This window comes from Atractosteus spatula, chromosome 4 (genome assembly GCF_055471065.1).
Source record: "Atractosteus spatula isolate fAtrSpa1 chromosome 4, fAtrSpa1.hap1, whole genome shotgun sequence".
Taxonomy (NCBI): domain Eukaryota; kingdom Metazoa; phylum Chordata; class Actinopteri; order Semionotiformes; family Lepisosteidae; genus Atractosteus; species Atractosteus spatula.
In genome coordinates, this window is record NC_142709.1 from 17,408,167 (window position 1) to 17,424,780 (window position 16,614).

Sequence of the window (16,614 nt, forward strand, 5' to 3'; positions counted from 1 at the left end):
GAGATCCTTCTGTAAGATTCATCATCATACAAAAGGCCAGTATGCCAACTTACAGTATGTGCCAGGTAATGTTTGCCTAAACATTATGCCACTGGTGAAATATGGAGGTGGAACTACTTTCCTTTGGGACTGTTTTGCATCTTTTGGTTCTGGTGCCTTGGGTAGAATTGAACAAATATGAATTTAAGAATGTATGGACATTTGTCTGGACATTTCGGCAAAACCCTTCTAAAAAATGTGAATGTCTTCGGGTAGGAGGCTCCAGCTAGGTCAAAAATGGACATAGCAGCAAGATACTGAACCCAAGCACAATTTACCATCCACAAAGAAATGGTTTAGCCAACACAACTAAATCAATGTTCTTTACTAGCCAATGTAATCTCCAGACCTAAATTCAACAACAAATCTGGTGGAGATGGAGAAATTCTCCGTGGATGAATAGTCAAAAGGAGGGTGCATGAAGCACTGATTCTGGGGCTGTGAATAAGTTTGGTCCCTTTAAAATTGGGAAAAACCATTTAGCGTAAAACAATTGATGTTGCCATTTGCTTTATTGTTTTTTTCAAGTTTTCTGTGTAAAACCCATGCCTATGTCAGTTTGCACCCTTACAGCTTCACGCAGTCTGATACATCCACTAGGGCTGTCCATACACAGTATGAGCAGTTCTCAGTATCCCCTGCCTCTAGCTGGCAATTATCTAGTTAGCATCCATGGTACTGAAGTCCTGGCTACCCTGCTCTAGTTAGGTCATTGTGGGTCTCCCTTGGATATGTTAGCTTCACTGTTTTGCTATGATTAGCTTTTGCTTTGCTTGCTTTGCCTTGTCAGCCTGCTGTGAAGCAATCTCCTGCTTTGTCTCCTGACCCTGTGCCCAGATCTTTCTTGGCTTTGTCTGCTTTGCCAGATACTGGGGCACAGAGTGTACAGCAGAACCTATTCAGTGGTGATTCTGGTGACCTTCTCTGATAACAGAGACCTAACCAAAGAATCTGGACAACGAATCTGAGATTGGCATCAGTGGGTTTACTCCCACCTCTTCTCACTCTGTCATGCCTGTATTTGTCCATCTCCATGAACGTCACCACGGAGCTTCCCCGCTACTGGGGTTGTTCTTTGATACTCACCTTAGCTGACAGATTCTCCAAGGCTGATCACTTTGTCCCCTTGCCAAGGCTTCCATCGGCACTCCAAATGGCCAAGGTCTTCATCAATAAAATATTTTTCCTTCTTGGATTTCCCACTGAAGTTACCTCAGACCACAGCCCTCAGTTTGTTTCCAGGTTCTAGTGAGCCTTCTGCAACTATCTAAGCATTCAAGTCTACCTCTCCTGGGGGGATTACCCAGAGTCCCATGGCCAGATGGAGTAGTGAACCAGGACATGGAGATTTTGCTAAGGTACAGTGTTTCTGTTTTGACACATCTCTATGCCCTCCATGTTTCCCTGGTAAAGGCCGCTTTCACTAGCATTCTGTTTCTGGACCCATCCCATGCCTCATCCCCACCACTGGAGGGAACACAAGCTAATTCTGGACTCCTAATAGGTCCAGGCAGTACCCACCTACTGCTCTGTCTCCTGACCGTGTACTGGGATCCTGCCTGGCTTTCTTTGCTTCAAGATTACCCAGCTACAAACCCTGCCTGTATTTTTGGAAACTCTTTGAATTCTCAAGTGTGATCTCTGACTCTAGCCTGCCTGCACCTGGATTTAAGTGCCTGCCTCTCCCAGAGTACTGGATTTATTACAATCCGAGCCCCAAAATACAAAAATTAATATTCCACAATCATTCTTTCTGTTGAACAATATTTTAGAAACATTTAACAAGGGCATGAATAAATATGGAGGGCACTATAAACTTTTTTAGAAACAATATAAATACAAACTAAAAAATAACACCCAATAACTTGAAGACAGGCTTAAATACCAATGGCTTTTATTTAATATCTGAAACAAGCCTTTATAAAATAAACAGATACAACCATACAAAGGTCACAGGTTATATTCATCTTCAAAAAACCCACCCAAGTTCAAAAACTGGTTAAGAGAAAAAAAAAATGTATTGGAATACCTATGGTATCCATAAAAAAAGGAGGAAAAACAAAAAAAAATATCTTTATACAATTAAGAAAGAAAATATGATTGAAATGATTTATCTACAAGCTGGAAAAAAATAGTTTTAAGGTCTTTCACAAATATGTTTTTCTTTAAATACTGAAGTGGAAATTGGATAAACACAGTGTTCATTTTGTGCTGTTAAAGAAAGTAAGCATAGCTGTTTAATCTTCTCAGCTTAATGCAACAAAGTTTTTTTTAAGCCACTGGCACATGGTATATGTATTATTTGCTTGATACAATAGTAAAGGATTTATTCAGTGCAATATCTTCTTGTTATTATGTCTCTGGTTATTAAAGTAACGTTAAAACAATTATTTACAGATGTTTCCAGAAAATATTCACAAGACCTCCTTCAGAATAAATAAATTAAATATTAAAGGGGTTGTATATATTTTTTTCACAAATGCTGGATTTAGCATTGTGACTTTAGGATTGGAGGTTATAAATAATTAACAGTTTAAACTGGAAATTGTAATACCACTACAAAAAACAATTCTGGGAATGACTTAAATCTCCATAACCTCACATATTAAATTCTTCTGAGGAAATAAAATTAGCCAGTTGATACCTTTTACAGAGCAACATAGGCATTAATATCTACTACTAAGAAGCCTTAAATCTCTTTTATTCAAAACAACAGGAAATCTTTGTGTATGTGTCCTCATGTACTCTTGGAAACAGTATCATTGTCAGCAGCACATTAGCTCATCTGAAGAGAGCTTAAGGTTATGCAAAAATTGTGTTAAAAAGTCTTGCACAAATAGTTACATTTCAATGTTAACCAACCCTAACCTTGGCACTTCCAGGTAGCAGGTGTGAAATATATTTCTGTCATTGCACTTTGTTCTTCCACTGGTGTGCAAAAAAACTAGGCATATACTGATCATCTATTGTGATAAATGGTTCCAAGTACAAAATATTTTCTCCATTTACACATTTTCTTTGATTACATTTTTAGAAATTGGATTCAGGTATATTCTAAACTTTTAGCCTTGTACCCCAGATTCAACCCCTTCCTTATCTAAAGTAGTTCAGCACTCTGCTATATGCAGTTTCATTGTTTCTGCCATAGATGAGAAGAGAAGATTGGATAAAACAGGATAAAATAATGTGCCTTCCTTTACACAAAAAAAAAACTATCCTTAATCATACATTGCCTGGAAGAGATGTTGGCTCATTTCAATATAAGCTTCCTTCTCCTCCGGGGTCATCTGTTCAACCAGCTCTGGCCGCTGGCTCACTTCGTGATACAGGAAGGGCCGGCCAGCCACCAGCACGGTGGGCTCTTCTCCTACCTCTTCAAAATCATCTTCATCCTCTTCCTCGTTCTTCAGGTAGCTCTGGGGTGCAGGGTGAGGGGGCGAATCCTCATCGGACTCGCTGGTGTCGCTCTCCGAGTCACTGTGGTGGCCTGACTGGGACACCCCAGCCATTGCAGCTGCCCCTCCCAGTCCTGCAGCCAAGCCTGTGCCCTTCTTCTCGTGGATCAGGAGGGCACGCATCACCTCCTCGTTCTCATCAGGCTGCATGTGATGCCCGTCTTCACCCTCCCGCAGCCCGTCCATGGCCTCTGCACCTGAGGAAAACGAATAAACGCCACTAACATGAACACAACGCCACTAATCACCCTGCAAGAGCAAAACAAACCACCGCAAAATGATTTAACGTTTCTTTTCTGGCGACTTTAAAATAGAGACATTGTCTTTTAAAGCTTATTTACAGTTTTTGAAAATATCTTCCGAAAATATTTTCCATTGAAGGCGTTTATGCTAAAGATTTAGCAAAACTGTAAGATTCACTAATTGCTCAACATTTTCAGAGCACAGGACAATTTGCAGGACACACACATCATGGCATGTACAAACAAGTCTGATAATGACGCTATCCGATAGGCTACTATCATTTTTGTCTTTACTTTTTTGTTTTTCTTCTGGATGTATTCATCTTGAGTTGTAAACAGACAGTTTGAACTCTGCAAAGTAACAGGATCACAACAGGACTCGAGGAGGCTGGAGGTAAGGGGGGGGGGGGGGTGTACCTTTTGCACTGTCCATCCAAACCACCTTCAAGCCCAGCCAAAGGTTAATATGTAGCTACTCACTTTTTATGGGTATACAACAGTTACATATGAGCAACAGCCTTCTGAGAAAATTACATATAGCAATAAATCTTTTGCAGCAAATGTTCCTTAACTGAACAGCAGTTGGGCTGACTTACTGTGCTTTATATCATCAAGCTCGCTGTATGCACCCTGGACAGTGCTCTCTGTCAACCAGATGGGCCTTTCTTTGGGTGTCTTCCCCTCTCCAGCCAGGCGTTTCTGATCCTCCTGCTCCTCCATGCTAATGATGACTTTCTGTGTGTAGAGATCCTCATAGGCAGAGCCCTTCGTAGCCCAGTTCTCCCTATGGGGCCCAGAAGCTGCTCCACCTGCAGCTGCAGCTGCCCGTTCCCTACTGGAGGAGCAGAAGAAATACAATAGCGTCATCAACAAGAAAAACAAGGCTTCGATGTTTTTATATAAGGTGCTTTGTGAAATGGAAGACAAATTTCTTGCCTTTAATAGCACACATTTTCCCCTCATTGAATCCTTATTACAACTGAAAAACAGCTATTCAGTCCATTCATGCAAACACTTTTAAACCCTTCAGTGGAGATCTTTGGTATCAAATTATGAGGTGAAAGAGGCTTTTTACAGCCAAAGTCCATTGGAAATGGAATTCATTACTCTTTTAAACCTGGCGTTATAACACACTTACAAATGAATTGAACCATGGATCAGCATTCCTATCATTTTAAGTCCATCATCATGTTATCCTGTCTAGGAAGATTTAGCAGTTTTCTATTACATTATGAAAAGACAACGTCAACAAATAGTGAGCCAAGATTGTATTTTTGATCTTACTTAATGTAAGATACATTTTGCAAACATTATTTATAATTACTGAATTTTGCAGGGAAAAATACTAAACCTTAAGCTGTATCAATGATAAACTTGATGATAAACAATGATGTAAACTTGATAGTGATTGGAAGCATTACTGAATTGTAACAATTTCAATATGACCTTTTGCTTTTCACCATAAAAATATGATGCTTAGCTACCAACCTTTGCTTGAGAGCTGGGATCTCAGCAGGCTCCGGTTCCAGTAAATCATAAGACAGATTGATCTCCTCCGTCTCTCGGAGGAGGATATAGATCGGTTCTATTTGATCGTTGAACCTGGCCACCAGTGTCCGTGCATCCTTCTTTGGTAAAGCAGACTCATCCTCCTCTACCTCTGTCTGGCAAAACGTACAGCGGAAAGTTCCTGAAATATATGAAGACATACCATAAGTGACCGTGAGCGATCACTGGTAAGGGCTACTGGACAAAATCAAACTTCTCATCTCAAAGCGGCCATGTATGTCTGCCAAACGCTCCTCTAAGACAATAATATAATGAGTATTGGCTGCGATCCCATCAAGGACTTTGGGTGGATAGAGAAAATGGAAGGATTAGAAATTAAAACTTTATGCCACAAACAGCACGTGAGCTACTGCATGTCCAGCTGATCCCCTATTATTAATAAGAACATAAAACAAGCTACAAAAGGAGGAAGACACCTGTCCCATTGTGCTTGTTTACTTATAAATCCCATTAAACCTGCATTTTGGGACATCTTCAAAATGATGCTGTTGCAGAAATAAAGCTCACATCAAAGCATGCTGAAGGTGTCATTCAGTATTTCTGTATGCAGAGGACTTGCGCTGGACGCAACAGTACAGTATGATGTCTCTCTGGCCTCGAGAATCTGATATCATCAAAAGAGCTGACATGCCCCCAGCTATGGCAAGTAACAATCCAACTGTTATACATGTTGGCATAAATGACACCGGTATAACAGCACAGTTTCTATCTGCAACACATTTGAAACAAATGTGAAACAAAATGAACACGGACCCAACCAGAAGTCTTCAGGAGTCCTCCTAGCATTGGGCAAAGGCAAACAGCTTCACATGTTAATCTGTCAATATAACACATGGATGAGCACATGTTGCGCAAAGGTGGCCTCGGCTTTCTTAACCACTGGAAACATTAGACTGGCATTGATGTGGACAGATTACATGTGAATGAGATGGGCACAGCCAGTTTAGCACAAGGATCTACAAACAGATCCAGAAACATTGAAGATTAATGATCTTGAAACATTTCAGAACCACAATGAAATATTCAAGAATGAAAGAAGGGAGACAATCTAAGAAAGATTCATGGGCGTGGGTTGAAGAAAGACAAAAGGAGGGCCTAGGGGAAAAAGAAAACCAAGGACCAGGTAAAGAAGTGCTGAAGGACTTAAGGAACTGTTCTTGAAGAAAACACTAAAAAATGCTAGAAGCATTATAAACAAAATGCACAGGATAGAAACTACCACATTAGCAGGCAATTATGAGGCCATTGGAACCACAGAAACATTGCTAATTGAGAGCGATGAAAATGAATGCAACATTAGTGAATACACACTATTGTGCAGAGAGAGAAGAGGGAGAGGTATAGCACCACATATCAAAAGCAGAGAAGCGTAGCCTAGAATACTATAAGGATCAGATTCATAAAAGAACAATGTAAACGTACAGTGTTAGCAGAATACTATAGACCTCAGAGTCTATTATGAAATTTAAAATCTGTGCATAAAAGAAGTAGTTTGTTTGGCAGAGACCTCATCTTTCATGCTACTCACAATTTTCAGTGGAAAAACCACCATAGACAGAGGTTGCCACATGTGCGCAAGAACAACGTGGAAACAGAGTGTCCTGGTGGATGATGATGGCGACCACATTACGTTTATATCACGCTATTAATCTGCAGCAGGAACTTACTGTACTACTTGCTCTTTAAGTATCTATCGAAAACTTTCTATAAATCAAAAATGTTACTTTGGGACCCAGGAGAGGGTTTTACATAATGGCAAATTTATGCAAGTTAAGTCCTATGACCTTGGGGGTGGGTGAATATTGTTAAAAGTGTGCAATTTAAAGTATTGCTGTTAAAATTGTACAATGCACTAGTCACATATAGAATAGTGTGTACAATATTGGTCACCATATTAAAAAAAATATATTATTGCTCTGTAAGCAATCCAGGGAGGAACACAGGTTTATAGGAACGTCCTACACTGAGAGACTGAAATAATATTCTTGAACAGAGAACACTACACATCAAAAATCCTGGAAGGAAAATGATAGTCAACCCAGTACAACCCTGCAATATCAATAATGAAACATGAACCAGAGGTCAGAATAGGCACAACTTTACGCAAAGTGTTGTGGGACAAGCCACCCAGCCAGATTGAGTTAAGCTGATACCTTGGAATCTTTCAAGTGTAAATGAATGAGATCCTCATATTAACTAGTTACTAATTACTAAATGTGCAAAATCATATTGATTTGAGTGAGCAAGATCTGTGAAGGATAGTAATGCAGGCTGCCCTGCTCTTGTTTAAAGCTTTTGTTAAAAATCCATGAAACAACCTGGTGCCCTCTCCATACAATGCTACTAACAATGTGCATATATTGGTACAAGGTGCAACTTTCACATTACAGTTTACTAAATAAGCCAAATAACCCTGCAAACACTCCACTTACACTACACTATACATATGTACAGATGCTTTCATGGAGCGCTCATAGTCAAATTACCCCTAGATGTAAAGTAAAATAAAAAATCCTGCTGTGAGAACAACCGCCTAAGGAAATAAAACTAATATAAACCGCTGCAGTCGAGCTCCCTAAAGCCTTTTCTCTTCCTTGGCCAGTTTACTGCAACTATTCAATCAGCTCTGCAACTGCCCCGCTAGATGTATTTTTCCTAAATAAATATTTTATACTGTCGCAGCACTCACCTCAGTATCAACAGAAAGGGCTGACATCAAACCACTTAAAATAAAATGCGTATAACTCTTGTTTTTCCCCCTTTTTGCGTCCTTCAACATTCCTGAAATTTCAATTCCACTTCCTTTTTCCTCTCGAATATTCTGTGCTGGTTACGGTAAATGCAAACAAGATGAAAGAATAATGGAACCACGGAATTTAAAAAAAAATCTAGAATTTTGGTAGAAGCACCATTTTGACACAAGGGAAGTTGGGGAAAATATATGAGTTTCAAAACTTTCATTCAGCAGTTTGTAAAAACTGGGCAATTATCTTTAAAAAAATGTAATATCAGGTGTTCCACGGGGATCCATTCTGGGGCTAATTTTGTATTCTAAATTCTAATGTATATTACATTAAGGGAAAATAAAATAATTAAAAGAATGTCCTACAATGACAGACTGAAGGAACTGAACATTTGTAGTTGAGAACACAAAAAGGTTACCATGGGATCTAATCCAAATATTCAAAGTCATTCAAGGCACTGACTGTCTACCCAGAGGATTTTTCTGAATCAATGGTAAAACACAAACCACAGGGCCAATTGGAAAATATATGAGATGTATTTAAAAACAAAAAAGGAGGTTCTTTCTTATGCTAAGGCTTGTGGGAGTATGGACTAAGCTACCCAGCTATGTTGCTGAAGGTGATAACCTTCTTCTTTTAGGAAATGGCTGGTTGAAATCCCTGGATCAAATTGAAAACATCAAACAGGCTAGACGGGCCAAATGTCCTCCACTCATCTGTAACCTTTTTAGTGTTTTTGTATAGAATTTGATTTCTATGCTTCATGTTTACATCATTGCATTCACCTTAAATTGTGTCTTTCCAGCTGCTAATTACTACAACACACCTTTTCATCATTTTATTTACCCACTGCCTGATAGATCGCGATGCTGGGATCTGATCCTGAGCATGCATGTCCTGAAGAGCTGTGAAATCAGAATCTGGCCCAAGATGGCAGACCCAGGAAATGTCAACTACTTCATTGAGGTGTCCCTCGTGTTGGGCTCAGAAGAGCAGGATAACAACTCTGGAATTTGTAAAGATTGTCAAAGGCTTATGATGATCAAAGTACCACAAATCCACTTCCAAGAGGTAGCAACCATCAGGCTTGGGACACCCAGATGTTTAGTTTCTGCCACTAGGACTTTGTTTTCTTCTCCTCCGTGCCCACATTATCCGTAATATTGCTATATTCTTAATTACAAAACAAATATGTAAAGTGCTCACTGGCAAACTGTTACAAAGGGACTGTAGCAGATAAAATAGAGTGTTTGCATTGCTGCATGTATTCCATGTGTTTGCACTCTATGCCATTGCTATATGTATTGTAGTATTTGTATTATAGTGTTCATCATGCCACCTTTGTTGTTTTAATTCCTTTGTTAGCAGTTTATTTAAAGAATCACTTTTTAATAAAAGAGTCAACTAAACAATAAATACAAAAGATTTCCTTCCACAGCCACGAAGGATGTTTTTGCAAGACTAATGCTCTACATACCGCAGTAACATAAAAGCACTGGTTTCCAAAGTAGGGCATTTTGTAAAACATAAAAGATGGGTGGGAGTCATGGGATAGAAGAACATTTGATTTTGTAGCAAGCGCTGTCCTTGGCAAAATTACTGCATGAACTACAATGCTGAACACAGCAATTGTACTAAAGAATGACACAAACACTCTTTCACAATAAAAAGACTTATAATTCATATAGCATGTGCTTATATGAAACCTCTTCCAGCTATCCATTATCTCCACATACACTGAAAGCTTCATTCAAATCCTGGGGCTACAAAGAAGGAATACCAAAACTGCAAAATGGATTATGTCACAAATGAAGACATATTTCGCAGATAAACCAACTATAATCCTAAACATTAAGAGATGTTTATTAATTCTGACGGACACCAGTCGCTTGCCATCCATCTTCTCACAGGGATGTGGAGAAAGAGCTTGGCCATCTGTTCCTGTGATTATTTTCAGCTCTAGCCATGTTTTTCTAACTGAGCAGTCACAGCAAGGACTGAGACTCCCTCATATTGAATTCTTGGTAGGAAAAAAGCAAAGCCTGCTCATGAGTGTTAAAAGTCACCAAGCTGTGAGGCAGATTTCCTAGAAAGTAAACTGGGGAAGATAGGAGAAACTGGACAAACTTTCACCTGTGCAGTTTTCATAACCTTGTGAACTATTTTCTTAGCAGACTGTTGACAATGTCTGAAGATAGAACTGCAGTCCTTTTGGGGTTCATATCACACTGCTAAAGAAAAGGTGCTATGCTGTTAAAATAAATTGAGTTCTGCAGTCAAAACTCCCGATGCAGACACAGAATAAGTGCTTCACTTTCTCCTCAAGTGGTTTTTTGCCCAAAGTGTCTGACAGATAAATGTACTGCATAACAAATGTCTTTTCTAAATGGTGTTCATAGTACACAGGGATTGCCATGCAAAAGGCTATAAATGACTGACTGCGATTCCAATTCCCAATATTGGTTAAAATATTATTAGACCTTTGTTTTATTTTTTATACAACTATTCAAAACAAGCAGACAGCAATCATGTTCATACAAATGCATTGGCACAGAGTGGTACCCATGTCAAACTTCATTTCTGGATCTGAAGCTATATACAATAAATATTTACTAGAATTTGATAAACTGGAAATAAAAACTGCAAATATTACACCATGATGGTAACATTATTTTCTTATATATATTTAAACTTATATGTCATGAAAAATAACCACCAAAACAGGTGATAGATACTTGATCTGAATCCTGAATTAATCAAGGTTTATTAATCTTGAGTGATTCTACTACCTGAAACATGTCTGCTTCTTCTAAGTTAAAAAATAATAAAGAAATGTACAGTATCCTTCTGCTGCCTGAGGCATGTTGCTCACTTCTTCTTTAGTGAACACCTCAGTGAAATACTCATCTAGCACATCAATCCTTTTCGTTTGTCTAGACTTTTCCCATCATTGTCCTGAATACATTTTAATTAATCCTATGCATTTGTGCTGCTGGAGTACTGAAAAAACTTAGTATTTATTTTAGATAAAAGATTGTGGAAGTTGAGAACAAGCTAACCATGTGGTTGAAGGTGATATAATGGCTTCTTTAAGGATACAGATCTGAGAACCTCAGACCATTTGGCTCCCAATGACCATTGGGACTGAATGGTTTCTTCTCATTTGTAAATTCTCTTAATTTCTTAGTCATGACCTTGCTTTATTTTCCATCTGAAGGACAGCACCTTCTCTAACGGTTTCTCTAGTCACTATAACAGAGCGATTAATACAGAATGTTTCACTTACACAATTTATAGGTGTAAACTAATATCTCCCATACTAGGCCCAACTAGTTTAGCCCCATACTAGTTTAGCTTCTGAGAACTCACACGATCAAGGAAGGTGGCAATACAGCTGTCACATGCAAAATGTTCTTATGTTATTTATATAGAAAGTGCCCAATCATCTCAGTTTTAAAGGCTCTTCAGTTTTTTTCTACTCCTGTCCTTTGCGTCTTGTTTCACTTTTGATTCTGAAGTCCATTGGGTTGACGAATTTGTAATTCTGTGGATTTAAAATTTCACACAATATTTTAAATGTCTTTTAGTCTATCAACGCTTGAATTCAGTTTGACACTTCTTTATCTATACACAGAGACATACTGAAAAAGTCCAAACTGCTTAATTTCTTCAGACGTTTAATTGTTTTGTCACAATTAAAGAAGAAAAATATTCATAGCAAAGTAGAAAGGAAAATAAAAGGCCAAGTCTTTGGTTAGCCTTCTAAAGCAATCACTGAAAGTTTTTCCACAGCATACAGTTCTCCATATTTTAGAACCTACTGCTGTGTAAAACATTCATTTTCATTTTTAGCACTAATTCTCAAAAAATAGTGTAAAATGAGGCAAACAAATTTCACAATAATCTGAAAAATAAATCAAAATTAAAGGTTTAAGCCAGAATCACAAACATCTTCATACAGCTCCCACAGCAAAATTCTCATTTCTGCAAACATCTCTTTATTGTCTTTCACCTCCATCTGAGAGACGGTACAAACAGACCACTTAAAAAACTACTCATCCTGTTTTCCTTTGGTCTTGATGTCAAGAACACAAAGTACAATAAGGCAGAAAAATAAATGTGTTAATCCTTTTTGGGAAAAAAACTCAACTACCAGGCTGAAAGAATACAACATCTAGAGTCATTCTCAGGCTGAGGTACTAAAAGACTGTGCTTTTTTCCATGAGTTGCAAACTTATCACAAATGAATCAGCATTGTTTTATGACGTGTACAAAAGAAAAGTGATATTTGCTAGGCTAAAAAAAAACATTTTGTGGAAGCAAATCATATATGTGGTTATAATTTCAGATGTCACAAAAATGTGGTATAGTTTGTGCAAATGAGGGTTCTAAAACATTAAAACAAGAATGCACAAAAGCTATTTGCAACTACAGCACTTAAAAACCAACATGTTAGGTTATAGCTCAGGAAACCTTAAATATGTCTTAAACAGTCACAATCAGCAAACCTTTAAAAGGCATTGTAAGAAAAGCATCTTACCTTAAGCTTACTATAACTGTAGCAAGGAGATGTTATCTTCACAAGTATGAATCATACTGCAAGAAAAAAAATGGATTTTTGTGTCCTCTTTAAATTATAGAAAAACCGAATTAGGAATAGGTACTGAATGATCTAAAAAGGTTCAGTCCTCATTATAAAGAACCACTGTACAGGGTTTTTTTAGTCTCTTTATAAACTCCAACACCTTAAGAATTGCACAAAGCTGTCATATTGATCCAATTAAACCAATAGAGCTGATTAACAATGTGGAGAGCCGAGCTTGAATGAAAAAGACTGCACAGTGCTGACCTAAAAATAAATTTGAACATCTTATCCACAGAGGCTGTGCCATCTTTGTGATGATGAAACTATAACCTTATACTACTGTAAACATGTTCATTCCTGCAAGGGACAGTAGCAGCAGTTCTAGACATTTGCTAGTCTACATTTTCTTGTTCATTAAAAAAAAAAGCTGTGCTTAATGCATAATTGAGAAACATGCACAAATTCCTGGATGACATTCATTTCAAACTTAATTACAAATGAAATGGAAGGTATTACAGGTTAGGTCATGACAATTACAAATCATTGCATTACAAAGTGTAATGCAATTTCCTACTTCTATGGTAAAAATGTCCTTTCCTTCACCTTTACTGCTAGTGCCAGGTTGTCATCCATTACTCTAAAGCACAACATCACCACACAAGCTGAACTAATATTTATCCAGAAAACTCTTTTTAACATTATACAGTGCTTCATTTGCTAAAGCACAGCAACAGATATTTAAATTAGCATTTTATGGCTTTTCTTATTGACATTTTGTTCTCAGTACACTATCCAATGCTTACTTTGTGAATTGTAACAAAACTGCAGTATGTTGGCAGTAAGATGGGCCTTTTTCGAATGATTGAGCTCATGTCCCTGTTTGAGTGTAGGACTTTGCAGTGGTTACGATACTAGGGGAGGAGAAAAGCTCAGCAAATAATATCGTTATCATAATAAAGTACATGTCTAACATTGCAATCAAGGCAAAAAGAAGGACAGATGAGTTTGTTGTCGCATTCCAAGAAGCAGAGCTGCCAACAGTGACTTCCACATGAATAAGGGATTTGAAAACCCTGCTACACCAGATACCCCCCTCCCCAGAAACTGCAAAGGCAGATTAAATAGCTCTGCACACCAGTGCTTGTCATTTGGTCGCTCTATGCTGCAGGAGACAGGTGCTGCTTTCAGTGTGTGCCCAGTGACTCACAGATAAACTCCATCCAGAAACACATGGAATACACTGAGTTTGACAGGAAGTCAGTGAGCAGCAAACAGCGTGGGCCAGTGTGTGATTATCTTTTTTTTTTTCTAAAAATGAGACAAAGCAGTAGGGAGTAAGATTTAGTAGAGATAGCAATCTCTTTTAAGACTGTTGGAACAAAGAAATAGCCCACATTTGAACCTCATTTACTCAAAAAAGTAATACCATAAACTGCCTTCATTTCAACTCTAGCTGCAACTTAGACCCCACTTGATATCAGCCACTTCAAGGAACTCATGAAACACCGTAGAGATACACACACGTACTGTCAATCACAAATGGATCAGTCTCTGATAAAGCCACATAGACGGTTACATGAGATAAGTACTCATATGAGAACATAAGAAAGCATATTTTTTTAGTACATTGCTCAAGAACAGGCACAATGGTAGTGCTCCCACTTAAGAGCCTTTGTTTACATCTCCTGTATATTTTGTGTTGAGCTCACTATTAAGTGATGCACAGCATATACCTAAATAAAGGTTGTCAAGTTTGCATCTCCAGGTTAAACAATGTTATGTGACAGAGACTCATTTTTTAGCTTGCCCTTTTGCTTTGTAGCCTCTGTTCTAGGGCTTTTGATGCTTTGTAACACCCTGTGATCAAGTGTTTGAGATACCTTTACTGCTGTAACAGGTTGGTTCATTATACTCAACTACACTGTTAAAATGTGTAGTACTATAATGAGAAAAGGAAAGGGGCCTAAAACAGATCCTGGTGTCATCCCACTAATTGCCTCAGCACAACTACAGCTAACCCTTTATTCAGTTTAAAATAAAAGACTGCGATCAGATTTATTTGTAGAGGCACTAAAATATTTTATGATGCTTATTATAACTGGCATATCATTAAGATGAGTCATGTAGTGAATACATATTTCATACAGTGTTTAGGGGCCTCAGTCAATAGGAGTCACAGTATGTAATTCATATATTCCATCTGCATACAAATATATTACATTTAAAATAGACTCCTTCTAACTATTCAGATCTTAACTAAGAAGACAAAAAAAGATCAACAATACCTTTCACACTGCCATTATTAAGAAGAGCAGTCATTCTAATATTCTTAAAATTGTGTGAAGTGCAAAGGAATGGTTCTGTATTGAGTCTACAGGACTACAATATAGCAAAGTGGCAATGAATAATCTCTGGCAGCAAGTGTTGGGCTGCAATTCCGTTTCTGCTATCAATCAGGGGACAGATTTAGTATATAGCTTTTGTAGAAAGCAAGCATAGTTAAGATTTCTTTAGATGTATAGATCTGATCCCATACAAACCACAAGGTTTTGCATGTTCTATGCATGTTGTTATTCAAGGAGAAAAGCTCTGTATTTGATTAGCATGTCTCTATGCAATCTTAACAAAATACAGATTAAGGAGAACACAAAGGTCACACAGAAGGATTTCTGCAAAACACTAGTAACTGAAAACTGTGGAAGCAATCAGGGATATTTAGTATAAGCAGAAAGATCTTCTAATTACCATTATGAGACAATTATTTTTACATTTCAATTTGATACGGTCTGCTTAATACTGTTGCGCAATCATTGTAATGCCTGGGTGAGTGGGAGCACACAGTCCGTGGTTTCGAGGGGCCGCATACCAGCCGGAGCGAATAGAAGCTGCTTGGGCCGATTATCTCAGCCTTCCTCATCCTATGAACGGGTGCTTCACTAATCCTTCCTCCTTATTTAAAACCTGTTATGCCGCTGGTATGGTGCTCTGCGATTGAGCTGCTTTCGAGAAGTGTGCTCTTGGAAGTGGCCATTTATGTCAGCCTCCTGCTCAGCACCGGACCAGTCCCGATTTCATCCGATATATATCCCTTCACCATCTCCTTCATTTGTTGGCCATCTCCGGCAGTCTCTGAGCTCCACCCCTTTGGTCAGTTTCAGTTAGCAACATCACAACAATTATAGTATATACATATAAATTACAATTATAGCATAAACAGGTAAACTATAGTACAGTATATACATAACAATTCATTTCTAAACAGACACATTAAATATGGACACTAGACCAGAATCATTACAGATACTCATTTGGCCAGTGACAGGGAGTGTACTTGACATTCACCTCAATGTTGCACACAACCACTCATACACAACTGTGACATTACACTGCTCCTTTCAAAAGTTTCAAGCCTTTTACATGCACTTACACAATGCCTGGAAGTTAAAAGAAATCATTTCAGATTTAACTGAAAGAAAAAAGAATGTAAAATGGGAGAAAATACAGAACAAGAATTTTGTCCATGCCCAGAGTGAGGCGCAGCATACAACTGGCTTGATGCTTTGATTGGTACTGTGAAAGATGTTAGATTCATACACCGTAATAAATTACCACACACAAATGAACAGGTATTAATTGTTCAGTACGTCCACAGCAGTATTCTGCTTTTTCAGACATTTCGTGTTCTGAAATGAAACTATAGCACTAGCTGTATCTCACAAACACAGCTACCAATATACAGCGTATACACACTATACATTGTACAAACCTGAATCCACTCAGCTAATGCAACCAATAAAACCAACTCCTCAAAATATTTTAAAAACCAAGCCCACATACAATATGAAGTACAAATTCCTAAACTGTTATATGCAGCCACCAAACATGTTTCTTTATACGTCAAATATAGTATACAGGGTCACATGAAAGTTTACACGTGAAAGGGGGCCTGTTCACCTATCTAGCTTATTTGGATGCTTAGA

At 38.1% G+C, this 16,614-nt stretch overlaps 1 protein-coding gene across 1 annotated transcript in view; it reads right to left on the minus strand.

Annotated features, from left to right (window-relative positions):
* Window positions 1-1,916: 1,916 nt before the first annotated feature.
* gtf2e1 (general transcription factor IIE, polypeptide 1, alpha) overlaps window positions 1,917-16,614 on the minus strand; it is a 52,625-nt gene continuing 37,927 nt past the window's right edge. The window contains exons 3-5 of the mRNA XM_088914363.1: window positions 5,225-5,426; window positions 4,333-4,571; window positions 1,917-3,691 (exon numbers count right to left, since the gene is read on the minus strand). Of these exons, the coding sequence (XP_088770489.1) occupies window positions 3,258-3,691; window positions 4,333-4,571; window positions 5,225-5,426 (875 nt within the window). The 3' untranslated portion in view covers window positions 1,917-3,257. The remainder of the gene's footprint in view (window positions 3,692-4,332; window positions 4,572-5,224; window positions 5,427-16,614) is intronic.